The sequence below is a fragment of the Poeciliopsis prolifica genome, unplaced genomic scaffold, assembly GCF_027474105.1.
Source record: "Poeciliopsis prolifica strain line A6 unplaced genomic scaffold, Auburn_PproV2 SCAFFOLD075, whole genome shotgun sequence".
NCBI lineage: Eukaryota > Metazoa > Chordata > Actinopteri > Cyprinodontiformes > Poeciliidae > Poeciliopsis > Poeciliopsis prolifica.
In genome coordinates this window covers 458,039-476,008 of record NW_026562450.1, presented here as the reverse complement: position 1 = coordinate 476,008, position 17,970 = coordinate 458,039, and the positions used below count along the sequence as shown (strand labels likewise).

At 33.7% G+C, this 17,970-nt stretch overlaps 2 protein-coding genes across 2 annotated transcripts; both read right to left on the bottom strand.

Moving 5' to 3' along the window:
- Positions 1-777: 777 nt before the first annotated feature.
- LOC129352380 (Fc receptor-like protein 5) lies at positions 778-10,491 on the bottom strand. The gene is made up of 14 exons (XM_055021349.1): positions 10,436-10,491; positions 9,701-9,958; positions 9,039-9,305; positions 8,328-8,558; positions 6,378-6,635; positions 5,430-5,750; positions 4,653-4,922; positions 2,740-2,988; positions 2,423-2,548; positions 2,273-2,288; positions 2,096-2,187; positions 1,551-1,595; positions 1,270-1,320; positions 778-922 (listed from the first exon to the last, which is right to left on the bottom strand). Exons 1-14 carry the CDS (start codon positions 10,473-10,475, stop codon positions 858-860), a joined length of 2,289 nt encoding a protein of 762 aa, XP_054877324.1. The 5' UTR covers positions 10,476-10,491; the 3' UTR covers positions 778-857.
- LOC129352351 (cell adhesion molecule DSCAM-like) lies at positions 10,485-17,085 on the bottom strand (the record flags this gene model as incomplete). The annotated part of the gene is made up of 4 exons (XM_055021305.1): positions 17,017-17,085; positions 16,651-16,683; positions 11,352-11,615; positions 10,485-10,696 (listed from the first exon to the last, which is right to left on the bottom strand). Coding segments are annotated over exons 1-4 (546 nt in total), but the record flags the coding sequence as incomplete, so codon positions are not given.
- Positions 17,086-17,970: the final 885 nt, after the last annotated feature.

Genomic DNA, 17,970 nt, shown 5'->3' with positions numbered 1-17,970 from the left:
ACTACATAAACCAGTAGGATGTTTCCCCATCTTATAGAGTTCCATTTAATAAACTATGCCCGGTTCTTATTTGAGTTATAATTACCTCTACCTTTCTATTTAATCCTCTGACCCTTTCTACATCAACTGTATTTTGAAACCTGTGTAAATGCCTTCCATTAATTTCATTATCCCACCTAATTTTCCATATCTTTTTACTTTCTCTCCAAGCTATACTTTTCCCCTCTGATTTAGATAGCTTTACTAACATATCAATTTCTTCTTTTTTACTAGCCTCCTTAGCCAACCTATCTGCTCTTTCATTACCTAAAATACCTACATGAGCAGGAGTCCAAAATAATATTACATTTTTATTTTGTTCACATATTCTATGATGAACAGCCATAATAATATATTTTGATGATTACTTGAACATCCCTTTTCAATACTCATCACAGCAGATAGTGAATCACTACAAATTATAAATTTATTTCCTTTACTATCCTCCACCCATTCTAAAGCTAATAATATAGCACACATTTCTACTGCATAGATACTCAAGTAAGTTTTGCTAACTTATTTTCCACCGGTGAACTTCACATTACAGGCAGATCATAGTACCGGAGAAGCGACACCCACTATAGACAGTAGAGGGCATCAAAGAACAATTTGCTATTATTATTACTATTATTAGTAGAAATAGTATTGTTAATATTATTATCATCAACATCATCATCAAATATGTTATTGCATAAAACAAATCACATCTTTATAAGGAAATTGTGTGTTTTTGTTGATATAATCACAGAAATCATTAATAAAAAAAGAAATCATTTCCACTTAAGGGGCCCCTAGCAACCCGGGCCCTTAGCGGACACTCAGTTTGCGTTGCCTTTGCCTTGGGCCAGCCCTGCTGGAGGACCAACCATCACCTTCCTGTTTCCTGTCAATTGAGAAATAATTTGAGTCACATATTAATGAGCAACAAAAATTACATAAAAGCCTCTGAGAGTTGAACATGTTCAAAGGTAAAATCATGTTTGATTCTAATTCAGTGATTTACTTTAAATCTCCTGTAAAATAGCATATCAGACCAATAAACTGATACAATTAAAATCATCATGAAGAGAATCTAAAATGAATATTTTGAACACTAAAATATGAAGTACATTGCAGAATCAAACCAACTTTTACATTAATTTCCTTTGTTGTGGTTATTAATTTTAGTCAATACTTTATGTCTATTATGTTTATGTAAACCATCTGAACCTCATGTTGGGTTGTAGTTACCTGGGTTAGCATTAGCATAGTCAGACTCTTCTGTTGGATCATGGATCCTCTCTGCTGAGATTGTCAGACGAATCAAATAGAAATCGCACAAAAAGAAAATTAATGTTGAGAAAAATCTTCAAATCATCTTACTTTTTGGATTTCATAAGTTGTTATAGGTATTTACATTCTAAATTTGCATATTTAATGTATTTCAATTTTTCCTCATCAAAGATATTTCAGTATTTTTTATGGTCAGTTTATCATCAGTGTCTTTAGCTGCTATAAAACATTTACTTTACCGTTTCCTCTGTTGAGTGGGATTGTCTCATAGAGGGAAGTGTCACCTAAAGACAACAAGGTTAAAGTTCAACTGAGTGAAAATTAATAAAATTATCACATCAATTTAAAACAAAGTAGATGTTCTAATAGATTTTTTTATTTATGTTTGATTAGTTTAGTATCTTTCCTGACAATATGTAATATTTGTTACCAGTGTGAATTTTCTTCATTTTATGATTATGTTACAGCTTTATTTAATAGTAGATTGTTGAAAAATATTAACTATTGATCAATTCTATTTAATTATTTCAGCCAAACAACATTAATGTATAAATGTGATTCATTCTGTATTTATTTGTTTTCTTTGTTCATAAAATCATTATTAGAAAAAGGAAAATTATCTTAATTATCATGTGGCATAAAGTATTTTGCAACTCCCATTTCCCACCGCTTGGTGGCAGCAAAATTTTTTTAAAATTCTAATCACAAAAGTCACGTGTTCTCAGTTCACATATCTGGAAACTACAAAGTGATTAAACATAAAGACATTTAATGTGAGACGAACCGTGAAGCAGAGAGCTGTAAACAGAACCGTCATTCTGGGTCACTTCATGATTTGTAGCTGAGGCTGGATTGATGCTGTCAGGTTGATTCACTCTGAAAACAATAGAGACACAAATGCATCAATGGAAGTAATTATTTGATGCATGATTAGAAAGAAAGAACAAATATTCTTACTGACCTTTTACTGCTTAAATCTGCAGGGAAAAAAATACATTTAATTTTTTTCATGCTTTTAATGTATTCTAAAACATTACAATAAACTTGAAACATTTGAACAAATAAAGTGTTCGACTGAACATGATCTCATGTGAGGATAAAAATGTCTCACCTCTGGACCGTCTGCAGCGCCACAACAAGATCAGGACAATAATGAGAATAATGAGAACGATTCCAACAACTGATCCAACGATGAGCAACACAGGAAATGAAGAACTGACTGAACTGGTTAGAGTCACTGGAAACAAGGAACAATAAAGTAGAAATGTTTTTCATTTGCAGACTGTATGAGATTTTCTGTTTGAATAAAAGTGACTTTAGGCTAAAATACTGACAAACATCAGCAACACAAACATCCTCAGTGTTCATCTTGTTTCTAATATTTAAACAGTTTTAATGAAATGAATGAAATATTTTAATCCTCCTCACCTCTAACAGACATCCAGCTCCTTGGTGACTCTTTTCCTGAATGTTTACATTTGTAGAAACCTTCATCTGACTTTGACACTGCAGAGATATTCAGCTTCTCTCTGCCGTCATTATTGATGAGTTTATCATTATGATAGAAAAACACATTGGAGAGAAATTGTTGTTTATTTCTGCAGCTCAGAGTCACAGGATCTCCTTCAGTCACAGGATGAACAGGGCTCACCAGGATAATACCATTATAATAATCATCTGTAAAACAATCAGAGAATATTAGGTTGACTAATATTTCTTGAACTGAATGTTTTCAATTGCAGTGACATTGTGAAATTTAGTGATCATGAAAGATTTATACTTCATATATTAAATGTTTGATTCTTCAAACAAAAATGCATTTGCAGTCACGTTTCTTCATTTCTCCTTTGTAGCCGTCATTTGTCCATTTTAGTAGACATGAAAGTAATTAACTAATATAATAATTATTTTACTGTAGATTTGGAATAAATAATTCCAACCAGAGTCTCAGTTTTAATCTGATAGAGAATCTGTGAAAGATTTAAAGGTCAGAATTATGGAGACCTGAGCTCATCAAAATAAATAATCAAAACTCAAGTGGAAAGTACAAAAACCTGGTCAGTAATTAAAAAAACGATCTGATAACTATATTGGCAAAAACATTATAATTTTTAAGATGTCATCTATTATCTAAATAATAACATGAATTATTATCTTACAACTTTTACATTGTTTTGTTTTGGATCAAGTAAAATATCAAAACTAAAAGAGGTTTTAACTGAGTTGTTATTCTTCAATGGACTCTGAAAATATTTCCTCTAATTAATGATGAAAATACCTTCATAAATTGGTCAATGGATTAGAGATGATGAACAAATGGAGTCATTTCTTCATTTTTACTCCAAATGATCATCATCATCTTCTGATCTCTGATCAATCAGTTTATCAGTGGGATCTTCATCCTCATCATCCTCAGGTATTTGTTCTCAGTTTGAAATGGTTCAGATATTAATTTAATCTTGCTGTCCACTTCACAGACTGTTAAATAAATTATCTGAAAAGGTTATGATAGTTGAATATGGTCAAAATCTCATTGAATCATTGAAAGATTAAGGGAATTTTAGAGAAATAATTTTATGTTTCTTCAAGAAATTTAATGTTATCATTTCCTAATGTTGGAAATAAAATCAAATAAGTAATCATCCATGTAAATCTAAAAATATATTTGCTGATTAAATAAAACCCATCAAACCATTTTTTACAAGTTTGTAAAATATAAGTCATTTTGTACAGAAAGTCAGAATTGATCTGAGAAGAATAAAATAAAGATAGTAAAAATGAATGTGGCCCATTTTTAAAGACAAATGTCAAAATGCTTCACAGTTTAACTAACTGCACAACGTACAATACAATAAAACTCAATACAATCCTAAATAAATATAATAAATGTTCACGTCCAACTAAAAGTTTCCTGGAATAAAAATGTCTTTTCAATGTTTTATACTCCAAAATATAATCTGATTTTTGTCTTTTTTTCTGACAAAATAAAAGAAGATTTTAGCTAGATTAATTGGAGACTATTTAAATCAAGAATAACAAAATTTTTATTTTTGTCTGAATTTTTACTTTTAAATCTCTGGAAATGATTTTTTAAAATTATTTTCTACCTCTTTTAAATAGAGACCAGTAAACCTCTTGATACCACCCAATAAACTTTAAAAGATTAACCAAAGTTATAATGGAATAGAAGATAAAATGAATTTAAGCAAACACGTTTTTTACAAGAATTATTTTTGTGACTTAACCTTGGACTAAACATATTATTGCTGATTTTTTGTATTTTGTTGATTTTCTAAAAGCAAAAGGAGGTCAAAGAAAAATCATAATAAACCAAATCTTACCCTGTTCAGTGATGTTGACAGCGTTGCTAAACTCTCCAGATTTTGACTCACACCAGTAAACTCCATTATTATAATAGTACAGTTCAAAGGTGCATGTAGATCCAGTCATTGTCCCCCAGATGAAGCAGGTAAAGTATGACAGTTGTCGTGTTTCTGTAAACCTCATCACTCTCCACTCAGTAAAGTTTCCCTCACAGCTCAGAGACACAGAGTCAGATCTGAAGTGTTGAACTCTGTCAGGATTCACTGAGAGAGCTGCTGGACCAGGATCTGGAAACAAGACAGGATTTCATCTGAGATCAGAAACATCTTTGAAATGTTTCACTACAAATGGCTTGTTTCTATAGGAACAAAGATTACAGCAAACATTTCTGCAAGTCGAATAAATAAATAAATAAATAAACTACCATAGAGGAAATAATCATTTCGTCTTTTACAAAATCAAGTTGGATTTGATCTGTGAATGTTTAACAGCCTCTAATGATCAATGTTTTAATTCATCTCTGAACCTGATGGCTGATTTTATTTCCAGCCTCTGACTGCCTGATGACTTCTTTAGTTTCTATAATCAGTTGTGATGATTTATCAAAAATCTTCACAAAATGACTTTTTACCTCATATTTTTGTCATGTTGTCATGAAACAAGTACAAATGTTACAGTCAGAATCCAGGATAAGTTATGATAAGTTATGTTTGTTATCCAATGATATGGATGATTCATTAGTTTATCCATCCCACCAGGGCCTTCGTTTATTGAGAGCAAATAAAGAAACTGACCTGCAGACCAGATAAACTTTACTTCACTGTAACGAGTGTAAAACTTTGGTTCTCCTCTTCCTGCTCTGCACTGATATCCTGCTGTTTGAGTCGGTCCATTAATGATGATGGAGTTCTGCTCAGTCCCAGTGATGCTGTCAGGAAGCAGTTCATAAGTGTAGGATGGTCCATAGTTCAGCTTGGATGGATCAGGAACAGCTTTATACCAGAAGAACCTCCATCCTGCTGATTGAAGCTCCAAACCCTCACAGCTCAGAGTCACTGAGGCTCCAGGATTCGGCCATGATGGAGACACAGAGAGGACAGGCTGAGGGGGAGACGCTGGAGAGACATTTGAAACTGGGTCAAACATTTAACCACAACCTCTCTCTCTTTTCTCTTCCTTTTATTTCCCTTGAAGAGTTAATATAGTTATATATTGAAATTTAAGTAATAACCATAATAATAATAACAACAGATGCTCCTTCTGGTTTAACCTTCACTTTAATATTTTACTTCTTTTTCAGTAACATTACATTTTTACATTATTGTATTCTTAAAATGTGAACTTTATTTCATTCAACACTTTCATTTTTCTTTTATCACATAAATCAGGGACTAGAAACACTGATCAATATAATCTATTGAATCTTTATTCCTTGTATCACTGAACTCTAAGATGACTTTGATCAATGTCTCTAAGAACTCATTCAAAGATGTTCAAAACATTTTAATCCCTTGTAATAAAAAATAAAGACATTAAAGGTTGGCTTAAAGCTGAAATACATCTAACAATAATTTTCAGCTTCATGCAAATATTTAATAGGGAATAAACATGACAAACTATCAGACCTCTGAAATATCTAGAAAGGTCTGACTGATTAAAGAAAAAATAAAAATACTTATAGTCTTAGATTGTGTGCTGCATTTGTTATTTTATACTTTGTCAGTAATAAATAATCCACTTACATACAGTTATTTTAATAACATTACTCCATGATGTCAAGGAAAACCCTCCTCTGATTCCTCTGCAGCTGTAATCTCCACTGTCAGTAGCTGCGATGCTCATATATTCACTGGATGTTGGAGAGTTTCTATTGGTTGGTCTCCATTCATACGTCCAATCATACTCAGTTCCTCCCTGGATCTCACATCTCAGAGTGATTTCCTCTCCTCTGTAGATCTGAGACCAGTTGGGTTGCAGAATCAAACTGGGTTTATTGGGAGCTAAAGAAATAAATATTTGGTTAGACGTTTACCACAACAGACTGGAGTAAAATTGAAGTGTTAATTGAACACTTTCCCTGAGAGAAGCTACTTTCTAAAATCACTTAAAAAGTATCAACGTTTCTTCCAAACTGCAGGAGTCACCAACCTTTTTGAGACTGGGAGCTACTTCACGGGTACAGAGCAACACAAAAGGCACTCACAATAGTTATCAGTAATAATTTACCATGGCAGCTATGGTTAATTGCTATTATGTGATCAGAAGTTCTTAGCTCACAGAGTTTTACGTTTGAATCCCTTTTGGAGTTTTTCTCTGTGATTCTAAACTGGCCACAAGTGCCTGAAATAAACAAAAGCAAACTGATGGATTGTTGCAGTAACACCTGCAGTTGTACTGAGTACCTTGAAATTTTCCTTTAAATAGAAAAGAAAAGAAGAGTTATAGTTTTATTATCTAACCATCTGTACTATTAGCAAAATTGTGGAAAATAAAATATCTTTTGTGTCAAAAGATATTATACACACACAGCTGTCACTCTGAGGGTTGAGGTGGGGAACCCCAAAGCCTAAGTCTTATTGGTCAGTTTTCTTTTGTTTATTTCACGGCTTTGCGTTTTTCTGTAAGCTAAAAATTAACGAGTTGGGTTTGAACCTCCTGTTGTTCTACGTTCAGCCTGAGCTTCTGACCGTCTGCGCGGTTCTGGCAGGTCGTCGGTTTATTCGCTTTTTTTGTGGTTTCGCGAACCGAACAGCTGACGTGTCACCTGCTGGCTGACACCAGCAGATGTGGAAAAAATAAAGGTCCGACACAAAACTATCACTGCACCTGACCTGCAAGAGCACAAGCACCTCTCCAATGCGCAAAAATCAGCACAAACCTGAACCACAAGAGCAGCAGACTTTTTTTCCAGACGATGCTAAATAATAAAGACATGGAAGCGAAGCCTCCCCATGTGATTCCCAGATGTGCGCTACAAATAAGATGTCTTGGCACAATTTATTTAATTTTTCCTCACAATTTTGTTAATAGTAAATGGGGTTAAATAATAAAAATCCCAGAAGTTATTCTTTTCTTTCTTTACTTAAAGGAAAATGTCAAGGTACGCAAAGTGCAGCTGCAGGCGCCTGCGCGCAATTCTGAACTTTACCAGCAGGAAAGACTTTTATACGTAAAGAAATTTATTTTAAACATTTTTATCATTTCCCTCTTTTAAACTCTAAATATAAACAAACGTCATGACTTCAATGTAAAAATATTTCATTAAATTATTTTTTGGTAGTGCTCCCTATGATAATGGCTATTTTTAGAAGTAGCTCCGCGGGCGACTGACAAGGTCCCCTCAGGCACCAGGTTGGTGACTCCTGGTCCAGAAGCTCCTTTAAGATTTTATTTAGTATTAATTAATAAGAACCTTTCAAAATAAAATCACATCAATTTAACTGGTAGCAAAGCAGAAAGAAATTAAGAGTTTCAAACATTTGCACAACAAACATATTCATCAATAAAATGTTATGTTTTTAAAAATAATTGCATTTTCATCAAATAGAGGCAAATTCAGATGATTTGGGCAAATTTGTTTTTACTTAAGAAACTAAATGTGTTAAACAGCAGCAGCTGCTTTTATATTGATTTGCTTAATAAACTTTATTGTTGCTTGATTGATTAATGTAAATCATAAGTTAATGACTTACAGATAGTTAATGTGATGACATCACTCCACTGTGTTAAGAGATTGTCACTTTTTCCTCTGCAGCTGTAATCTCCACTCTCAGCTGTGATGATCCTGGATGTTGGATTATAATCCAAGTTGTTTTTTCTCCATTCATACGTCCACTCAGGTCCTTTCTGCATAAAACACTCCAGATGGATTTTATCTTCTGTCAGAGACGAGCTGGGATTCAGGATCACAGTCGGCTTAGAACCTGTTCACATACAGAAACATCAAGTTAAGAGATTAAAAGAAACAAAATGAACCTGAACATATAAAATGATATGAAGAAGCAGAAATTTACTCTGTGAAAGTTTCAATATATTTATGATAAAGTGAATCATTTGTTAAACTGTAAATCAGAAACTTGACTGGAAATGTGAATAGTTTAATACACATAAACAAAACTGAAGACATATTTAGCATAAAAATAGAAAAAGCATTTTAGTTTGATGAATATATTTTCATTATAAATATCTGAGATCAGATTAAATTCTTTATGACATCTGATGACTTTGGTGGTTTCAGTGGAAATAAAAAAGTCAAATATTGAAACTGTAAATATTTCTCTGTCCTGCTGATTCATCACTTTATTATTATATTTTAATAATTACATTTTCTGAATAAGAAGGAAACACATTTGAGTTTCAAAAATCAAGTGTTGTCATGGTGATGACCTGATAACTCAACTCACCAGCTTTCTGAATGGTGACCGCTTCACTGGTTTTTGAGTAAAAAGATAAATCTCTTCTTCTTCCTCTGCAGATGTACTTCCCTCCCTCTGAGACTCTGATGGTTCCACCTGGTTTTGTGTTTCCAGAGGATGCAGGATAATGTCGTCCATTTCTGAACCAGTCAAACTCCCAGTCAGTGGATCCGTCCACAGAGCAGCTCAGTGTAACACTGCCCCCTGCTGGTATGATGCTGTTCTCTGCTGTCAGGGTGGCTCTGGGTTCATCAGCTGTTCAGTTTGAAAATCAGAACAATATTTTAAAATATTAGAATATCAATTATTAATTATTTCCAAAAGCATATTGTTATATATTTGCTTATATTATATTTACTTTTTCAAACTGAGCAATATGAATTCTGCAAGAGCCTAACAAACTAGATTCACCATCATGTTTGTTATCAACGAGAGGAAATTTAATTGTTGCATTGATCATTTTGGTGAAATTACACATCCATTAAGCACAGAAAATAGTTTTTCTTCTTTATAAAACTTTTATAAAAGTCACAGTTTAGCCTGCAGTCAATTCTTTCAATGAAATGGAGATATTATTGATTTCTGTTCACTTTTTGGTGATCATGGAACTAAAGACACTTTCAGGATGAATGGAGGTCAGTCTGACTCACATGACACTGTCAGTCTGAAGGCTTCACTCCATCCTGTGAACTCGTAGCCTCTTCTACCCATACAGCTGTAATCTCCACTGTCAGACTCAGTAGCTGTGATGCTCATATATTCACTGGATGATGGAGAGTTTCCATTGGTTGGTCTCCATTCATACGTCCAATCAGTTCCTCCCTGGATCTCACATCTCAGAGTGATTCTCTCATCTCTGTAGATCTGAGACCAGTTTGGTTGTGAAGTGACTGAAACTCTGTTGGAAACTACAGCAAGAAACATGATTAGAAGAACAAAAAGTCTGAAAACCAAACAATTAATTAGACAGTGAAACACCTGAAATAATAATATCAATCTAAGAATTTTTCCTCTGATATGTCATTTAACGTATCATATATTTTATTAAACTGTATCAATAAAATGTCATTAAAATGTCTTGGAAGAATCTAAATCTCAATGTACAACACAACATCTCATGAAAACATAAATTAATGTAAAGATTTAGAGTTAATTTGTTTTTTTCCTCATATTTCAGCAAAAACTTCAACAGAATGATTCAATTCAGCTGAATGAATATTAATAATTGAACAAATTATGAGTATTAACTCATATTTACATTTAAAATAAGATATTATCTCTCTAAATGTGACAGAATAACAAACGTCTTTTAGTGATCATTTCAAAATGGATTATTTATCAGAAAGTATACAATGTTTTCTTCCAAGACAAATTTATAAACTCACCTGTTTTATTAATGGTGACTTCATTACTTATAGTTGTCATAACGTTTGTCCCTGGTTCATATCCTCTGCAGGTGTAAATTCCTCCTTCTGTGATGCTGAAAACTACATCTGATGTAGGAGAAACTCTGGTCTGATCGGTGAATGAAGATCCTCTTAAGAGCTCAAATGTTAAATCAGCAGGTTTGTCCACAGAACAGGTTAATGTCACACTGCCCCCTGGTGGTATGGTAGTTTTGTCTGCTTTCAAAGTTGCCTTTATATCTGCAATAATATTAATCAAAATGAATAAGGTTGGGAGCAATTTGAAACAACATGAATAATTTCTCATCAGACTAAAACTGAGACATTAACATGTCAGACAGAATCAGCACAACAGACTTACTCCACATGCAGTCATGTTCTAATGATGCTTTAAACAGCATTGAATCATGTGAAACCGTGAGGTCAGGAGAGATTCAGATAAAATACACATTTCTTACAAACATTCCCCAAAAACACAACTAATAAAATGGCCTGAAAAGTAAACAGAACCTAAAATAATTGTTTTTGATTAAACCAGTTCTATTGACCCAATACTCACTTTCTGAAGAAAGGTTGTAGGACAAAATAATTTAACTTCAATTCAATTTTAAAATGTCTTACTGATCCCAAAGGGAAATTAAATCTTGTTGTATTTGATGAATATATTTTACATCAGGATGTTCTTTCTAAATATCTGAGATCAGATTAAATTATTTATAACATCTGATGACTTTGGTGGTTTCAGTGGAAATAAAGTCAAATCTTGAAACTGAAAATATTTTTCTGTCACTTTATTATTATATTTTAATAATTACATTTTCTGAATAAGTAGGAAACAAATTTGAGTTTCAATGATCAAGTGTTGTCATGGTGATGACCTGATAACTAAACTCACCAGCTTTCTGAATGGTGACCTCTTCACTGTCTGAGTAAAAAGATGAGTCTCTTCTTCTTCCTCTGCAGATGTACTTCCCTCCCTCTGAGACTCTGATGGTTCCATCTGGTTCTGTGTTTCCAGAGGATTCAGGATAATGTCGTCTATTTCTGAACCATTCAAACTCCCAGTCAGTGGATCCGTCCACAGAGCAGCTCAGTGTAACACTGCCCCCTGCTGGTATGATGCTGTTCTCTGCTGTCAGGGTGGCTCTGGGTTCATCAGCTGTTCAGTTTGAAAATCATAATAATATTTTAAAATATTTGAATATGAATTATTAATTATTTGTTATTATAAAAATATATGCACCAAAATTGAACATTTACTTTTTCAAACTGAGAAATATGACAAACTAGATTCTCCATCATGTTTGTTATCAACGAGAGGAAATTTAATTGTTGCATTGATCATTTTGGTGAAATTACACATCTGACCTGACAATTCAAACTCAAGTCCAGTTTGATTAATTCAGCAACAACATACACTGATTGATTGAACCTTATTTAACACAGTTTATACAAAGTCTGAGTCTAAAGTCTAAAGTCGCCAAGATGATCTTTACTGATATGAAGCCATCAATCAATCAATGAATTGTGAGAACCAAGTTTGGACAAACAAACCTCCATATTTAATTGATCAACAGCTACAAGGCAGAACATTAAAGATGTTACATTTGTAAATATTTTCATAAAATATTTTACTACAAAACATTTTGCATCTAAGTCACTAATCCCTTAATCTCTCTCTGAAATAATCCAGTTCCTCCTTAAGCTTCCTGTCTAGAATCTCTTAAGCATAGAAAATAGTTTTTCTTCTTTATAAAACTTTTATAAAAGTCAGTTTAGCTTGCAGTCAGTTCTTTATGTGAATTGGAGATATTATTGATTTCTGTCCATTTTATGGAGATCAGGGAACTAAAGACACTTTCAGGATGAATGGAGGTCAGTCTGACTCACATGACACTGTCAGTCTGAAGGCTTCACTCCATCCTGTGAACTCGTAGCCTCTTCTACCCATACACCTGTAATCTCCACTGTCAGTAGCTGTGATGCTCATATATTCACTGGATGATGGAGAGTTTCCATTGGTTGATCTCCATTCATACGTCCAATCAGTTCCTCCCTGGATCTCACATCTCAGAGTGATTCTCTCTCCTCTGTAGATCTGAGACCAGTTTGGTTGTGAAGTGACTGAAACTCTGTTGGAAACTACAGCAAGAAACATGATTAGAAGAACAAACAGTCTGAAAACTAAACAATTAATTAGACAGTGTAACACCTGAAATAATAATGTAAATCTAAGAATTTTTCCTCTGATATGTTATTTAAGGTATATATTTTATTAAACTGCATCAATAAAATGTCATTAAAATGTCTTGGAAGAATTTAAATCTCAATGTACAACACAGCATCTCATGAAAACATAAATTAATGTAAAGATTTAGAGTTAATTTGCTTTTTTCCTCATATTTCAGCAAAAACTTCAACAGAATGATTCAATTCAGCTGAATGAATATTAATAATTGAACAAATTATGAGTATTAACTCATATTTACATTTAAAATAAGATATTATCTCTCTAAATGTCACAAACTAATGTTAGTGATCATTTGAAAATTGATTTTTCATCAGAAAGTATACAGTGTTTTCTTCCAAGATAAATTTATAAACTCACCTTTCTTATTTATGGTGACTTCATTACTGGTAGTTGTCTTCAAGTTTGTCATTTCTCCTCTGCAGGTGTAAATTCCTCCCTCTGTGATGCTGAAAACTACATCTGATTGAGAAGAAACTCTGCTCTGATAGATGGGAGGAGGTTCTCTGAAGAACTTAAATGTCAAATCAGCAGGTTTGTCCACAGAACAGGTTAATGTCACACTGCCCCCTGGTGGTATGGTAGTTTTGTCTGTTTTCAAAGTTGCCTTTTTTGCTGCAATAATATTAATCAGAATGAATAAGGTTTGGACCAATTTGAAACAACATGAATAATTTCTCATCAGACTAAAACATAGACATTAACATGTCAGACAGAATCAGCACACAGACTTACACTCCACATGCAGTCATGTTCTAATGATGCTTTAAACAGCATTGAATCATGTGAAACCGTGAGGTCAGGAGAGATTCAGATAAAATACACGTTTCTTACAAGCATTCTTCATAAACACAACAAATAAAATGGGCTGAAAATAAACAGAAACTAAAATATTTGTTTTTTATTAAACCAGTTCTATCAACTCAATATTGTTCTGGAGTCAATCTGCAGAAAGGGACAAAATCATTTAACTTCAATTGTGATAAAAAATGTCTTATTGATCCCAAAGGGAAATTAAATTTCTATAATTGAATATTATTCAAAGGATTATGATTGATGGTAATGGTTTAGGCAGGAACGCTGCCCCTTATTTGTCGGTTTACTTTCAAACCAGCAGGTTTGTCCACAGAACAGGTTAATGTCACACTGCCCCCTAGTGTTATTGTTCTTACTTTTGCATTGAGAATTGCCTTGCTTTCTGCAGGTTAGAAAACACACCACAGCAGTCATCCTCTCATATGTTAGGAGATATTTGCAACAATGTGAATCTTTTCTAATCAAATCATAAATGAGTCTTCAACATGTTAAGTCATTAGTGTATTCACTCTATGCTGGTTCTTATGTTTGCTGCCAGATTATAGAAACATAAAAACAAATGCCATCAGTAATTTTCTGAGCATATGAATGAAAATTAAAACCATTGTAAATATATACTTTTATAAGTCACAGAAGAACAATCAGTCATTTATCACTGTGAATCTAATTTGAAAACTGCTTAGGATTTGCAAAACAAATGTTCCTTTGGACTTTCAAGGTGTCAGAGTATCTTAAAATGTTTAATTTAAACATTTCACTGAAAAATGTTTGACATCTTACAAACATAATACCTCAGCAATAACAAAATATTTTTTAGTAAACCACACATCCGTCAATACAAAGAAGATTTTAGGATTTACATCAAAAACACAAATTATGTAGCCAAAGGAGAAACTTTGTGTTACAAGTTGGTGGTGATGAAGAGAAGAAGAGAGGAGGCTTTTCTGATTAATAGCACCTTTTGAAAATAATCTCCTAGGAGTTATTAAACCTACTATGAAATATAAACATGTCAAAACATACATAATCTAATTAATCTATATAATGTGTTTCACTTGGTGAAAGAACTGCTGACAAAGGAACTTCTCAGTCATTTTCTTCTTTATGGAATCAGCCTTTATTTGCTGAATGATTCCCTACAGTTGAAAAGTTTTTTAATTCAGTATTATTCTTTGTGAAGAATTATCACATAGTTGCCGTTTATTGTCTGACTTCATCAAGTGCTAAACAAAATATTTCCAAACAAAAAAGATGTACAAACATCTTACAGGACATTGTGTTCATTGCAGATTTATGTTTTTTAATTTTCATTTTGCGTCATCAGGAAGTGACCACCTCAACACTCGCGGTGGTTGATTAGCTAACTGCACTTCTGGTTATCTGTCAGGAAATCTATGTCGGTTGCCTTATTTTTGTGTTAATTGACCTGAAATGTTAAGGTGATAAAAGTTAAGTTAGTATAACTAACCTACTCTCCACTTTCTAATTAAAGGTTTTTATTGACCTGTGAAATGTTTCCCCTTTGGATCTTATTATCTTGCTATCATTGTTTGCACAATTAATATCAAAACTTTGCGTCCTCTTCTCAGCGTTATATAATTGCAGGCACATAAAGAAAAATAGGTGCAGGAAATATTGGTGGGGACATGTCCACAGGAAGTTACACCTATGGCTGTAACTAATGCTTGTTAATTATTGGTTTTGGGTCTGCAGTGGATTTTTTACAGGTTCTATGAACCAGACCAGATAGAGAAAAAAAGTCAAATAAAGCAATTCTTTTTTCACTAAAGGATTTACAAATGCTACTATTTGATTTGTTTATTCATATGACATAAATACAAGAGGATTCACCAGTCCATCACAAGGCAACACCAAGGTACAAACAATCACACACACACTTAACCTAACATGCCAGTGTTTGGACTGGGGTAAAAAGCCTGAGTTTCCAGAGAGAACCCACACAGGAGAACATGCAAACTCCATTCAGAAAGACTCCATTTCTACCCACAGCCACAGAGCGCAGCCCACACAAGGAGCAAATCAAATTGCTGAATGAAGGCAGACAGAAAAAAATAAAATAAATAAAATCTCCTGCAGGAGCGAGAAAGATATAAAAGGAAACCTGTGATAGGTTTACATTTTTTGATATCAACACATGTCTCATGACAGAGATTATTAATCCATTTCTTCAATTTGGATTAGCTTCTCATTTTTTTCTGAAATTCTGCTTCTTAGTTTTTTCTTCATTTGTGTTGCTAAGCCTCGCTCCTATGGGCATCAATGAAATAATTTTACACAAGATAATGTTACATCATGTTAAACTTCTGTTACAACTTGTGAATATTTTCTGTAAATTAATGTACAAGTTCTGCTACATTTGGTGTATTCCTTATTTCTCTATCAATTAGCCAGGCTTCATGCTCTTCTACCGACAAAAAATTAATTCTGCCCTATGAAGGTAAATATTTTGTTCAGATTTAAAACATTTTATTTCCGAACAAAGATGCTAAAATCATAACTTAGTGGAAACCAACAGGACTTTTACAGCCTTCAGTAATTCTCTGATAAAGTACATGTACAATTGACTACAACTAATACGACCGCCATTTTAACACTGATGTCCACTTCCGTTCCTTCACATGCAAACACACACACACACACACACACACACACACCACACACACAAAATGTGTTTAAAAATGTGCTAAGTTGCCATAGTGATGCTCTGTGAGATGCATGTTCCCTTTATTTTGTCGTTGAAATTATAACTTGACTCTCCAGGACAGTCTTAAGAGTCGGCAAATAGACACAAAGAGGAACAAGTTGTTCGGTGCAGCAATAGGTTCCAAATTAGTTTTCTTTTTGTTCAGCTTCCTCTCATCTACTGTATTTCATAACATGTCAATATAATATATTCCAGTAATACAAGAGCAAATGGTCCTTCTGACATTTGGTTTAGACAGAAGTTATTTATTCTCCAAAAACAAGAATTTTGATACTTAAGTGCCGATTACAAGTGTTTGTTCCTAAACTTCGAAAATTAGGCTCAATTTCTGCAAAGAACAAAGGAAAATGTATTGGAAATACATATATTTCTTCCTTTATGTTAACAACAAAACAAGTTACTCACCATCAGCACGTCCATGAAGCAGAGGACTGAGCACTGCAATAAAGATCAAGGTTTAGACATTATTTTCAAGAATAAAAATCACAATGTTATATGATTCATTTTAGATGAAGATTAAATTAAAATGGCTGTTTAAAAACAATAAATAAAGACATAAGTATCACATTATGTCCAATAATTCACATAGTGTTCATTTGTCAAAACAGAGACAAAAGCTGCTTGAATTGCAATGCTGATTACAAAAAGAGGAAAAAGACTTGAGCGTTCTCTTTTCAACACTGTCAGATCTTAACAGAGATACACGGCTACATGTTATCAATGAGAAACATTTTCTTTAACCTCTGAGCAGAAAGTCAGTGATGAACTTACAGAAAAAGCTCAGCATGCAGAGCGGAGCAGGTTTCATCCTGGCATCCAGAACGGCTGCACAGCTCGACTGAAAGGTTTCTACTTGGTTTCAATTGTGTTCACATAAAAGGAGAAGTTAAGTCTAAAACACATATGACATCAATACGTGTCATGCTTCTAATTCTTACAATCCTCTGTCTCTGTTTCCTTTTTTACACCAACTTCACACCACAGCAGCCAATGAGACTGCAGGACTTGATGGTGGTTTGTATTTCCTGTCCGTTGCAGAGATATTTTAACCTTATGCACAATGTTTTTTGCAGGTTTGCACAGAAACATACAAATAAACAAAAAACACTACATTTGAATGCATGTGTCTAAACAGAGTTGCAATATAATGGTTTGCAAAAAACCACTTTGCTCATTCTCATTTTTAATCATTCTCTTGTTTTGATGTGTGAACTTCACACAGAGAGAGAAAAATGCTAAAACAGTAACTTTGACCTTCTGATTCTGTAGTGAGAAACTACATCATACAGAAACACTCCTGGATGAGACTTAAACATAGGGGCCTTTTGATGCTACGTCATGGAAACATGCATCTCACAGAGCATCACCATGGGAACTTATCAGCATATTTCTAAATACATTTTGTGTGTGTGTGGGTTTGCATGTGTAGGAACGCAAGTGGGCGTAAGTGTTAAAAAGGCGGTCATATCGGACAATCAGTTGTACATTCACACTCGGCTGCAAACCGCTCCAGCGAGAGCTGCAGATCATGTCCTGATGAAGGCAATAGAACCACATCATCCACAAAAAGAGATGCAAACCTAAGGACACCAAAATGGATCCCCTCAACACATCGGCTGCACCTACAAATTCTGTCCATGAGAGTAATGAACAGAATGGGTGACAAAGGGCAGCCCGGCGGAGTCCAACTCTCACCGGAAACGAGCCTGACTTACTGTCGGCAAT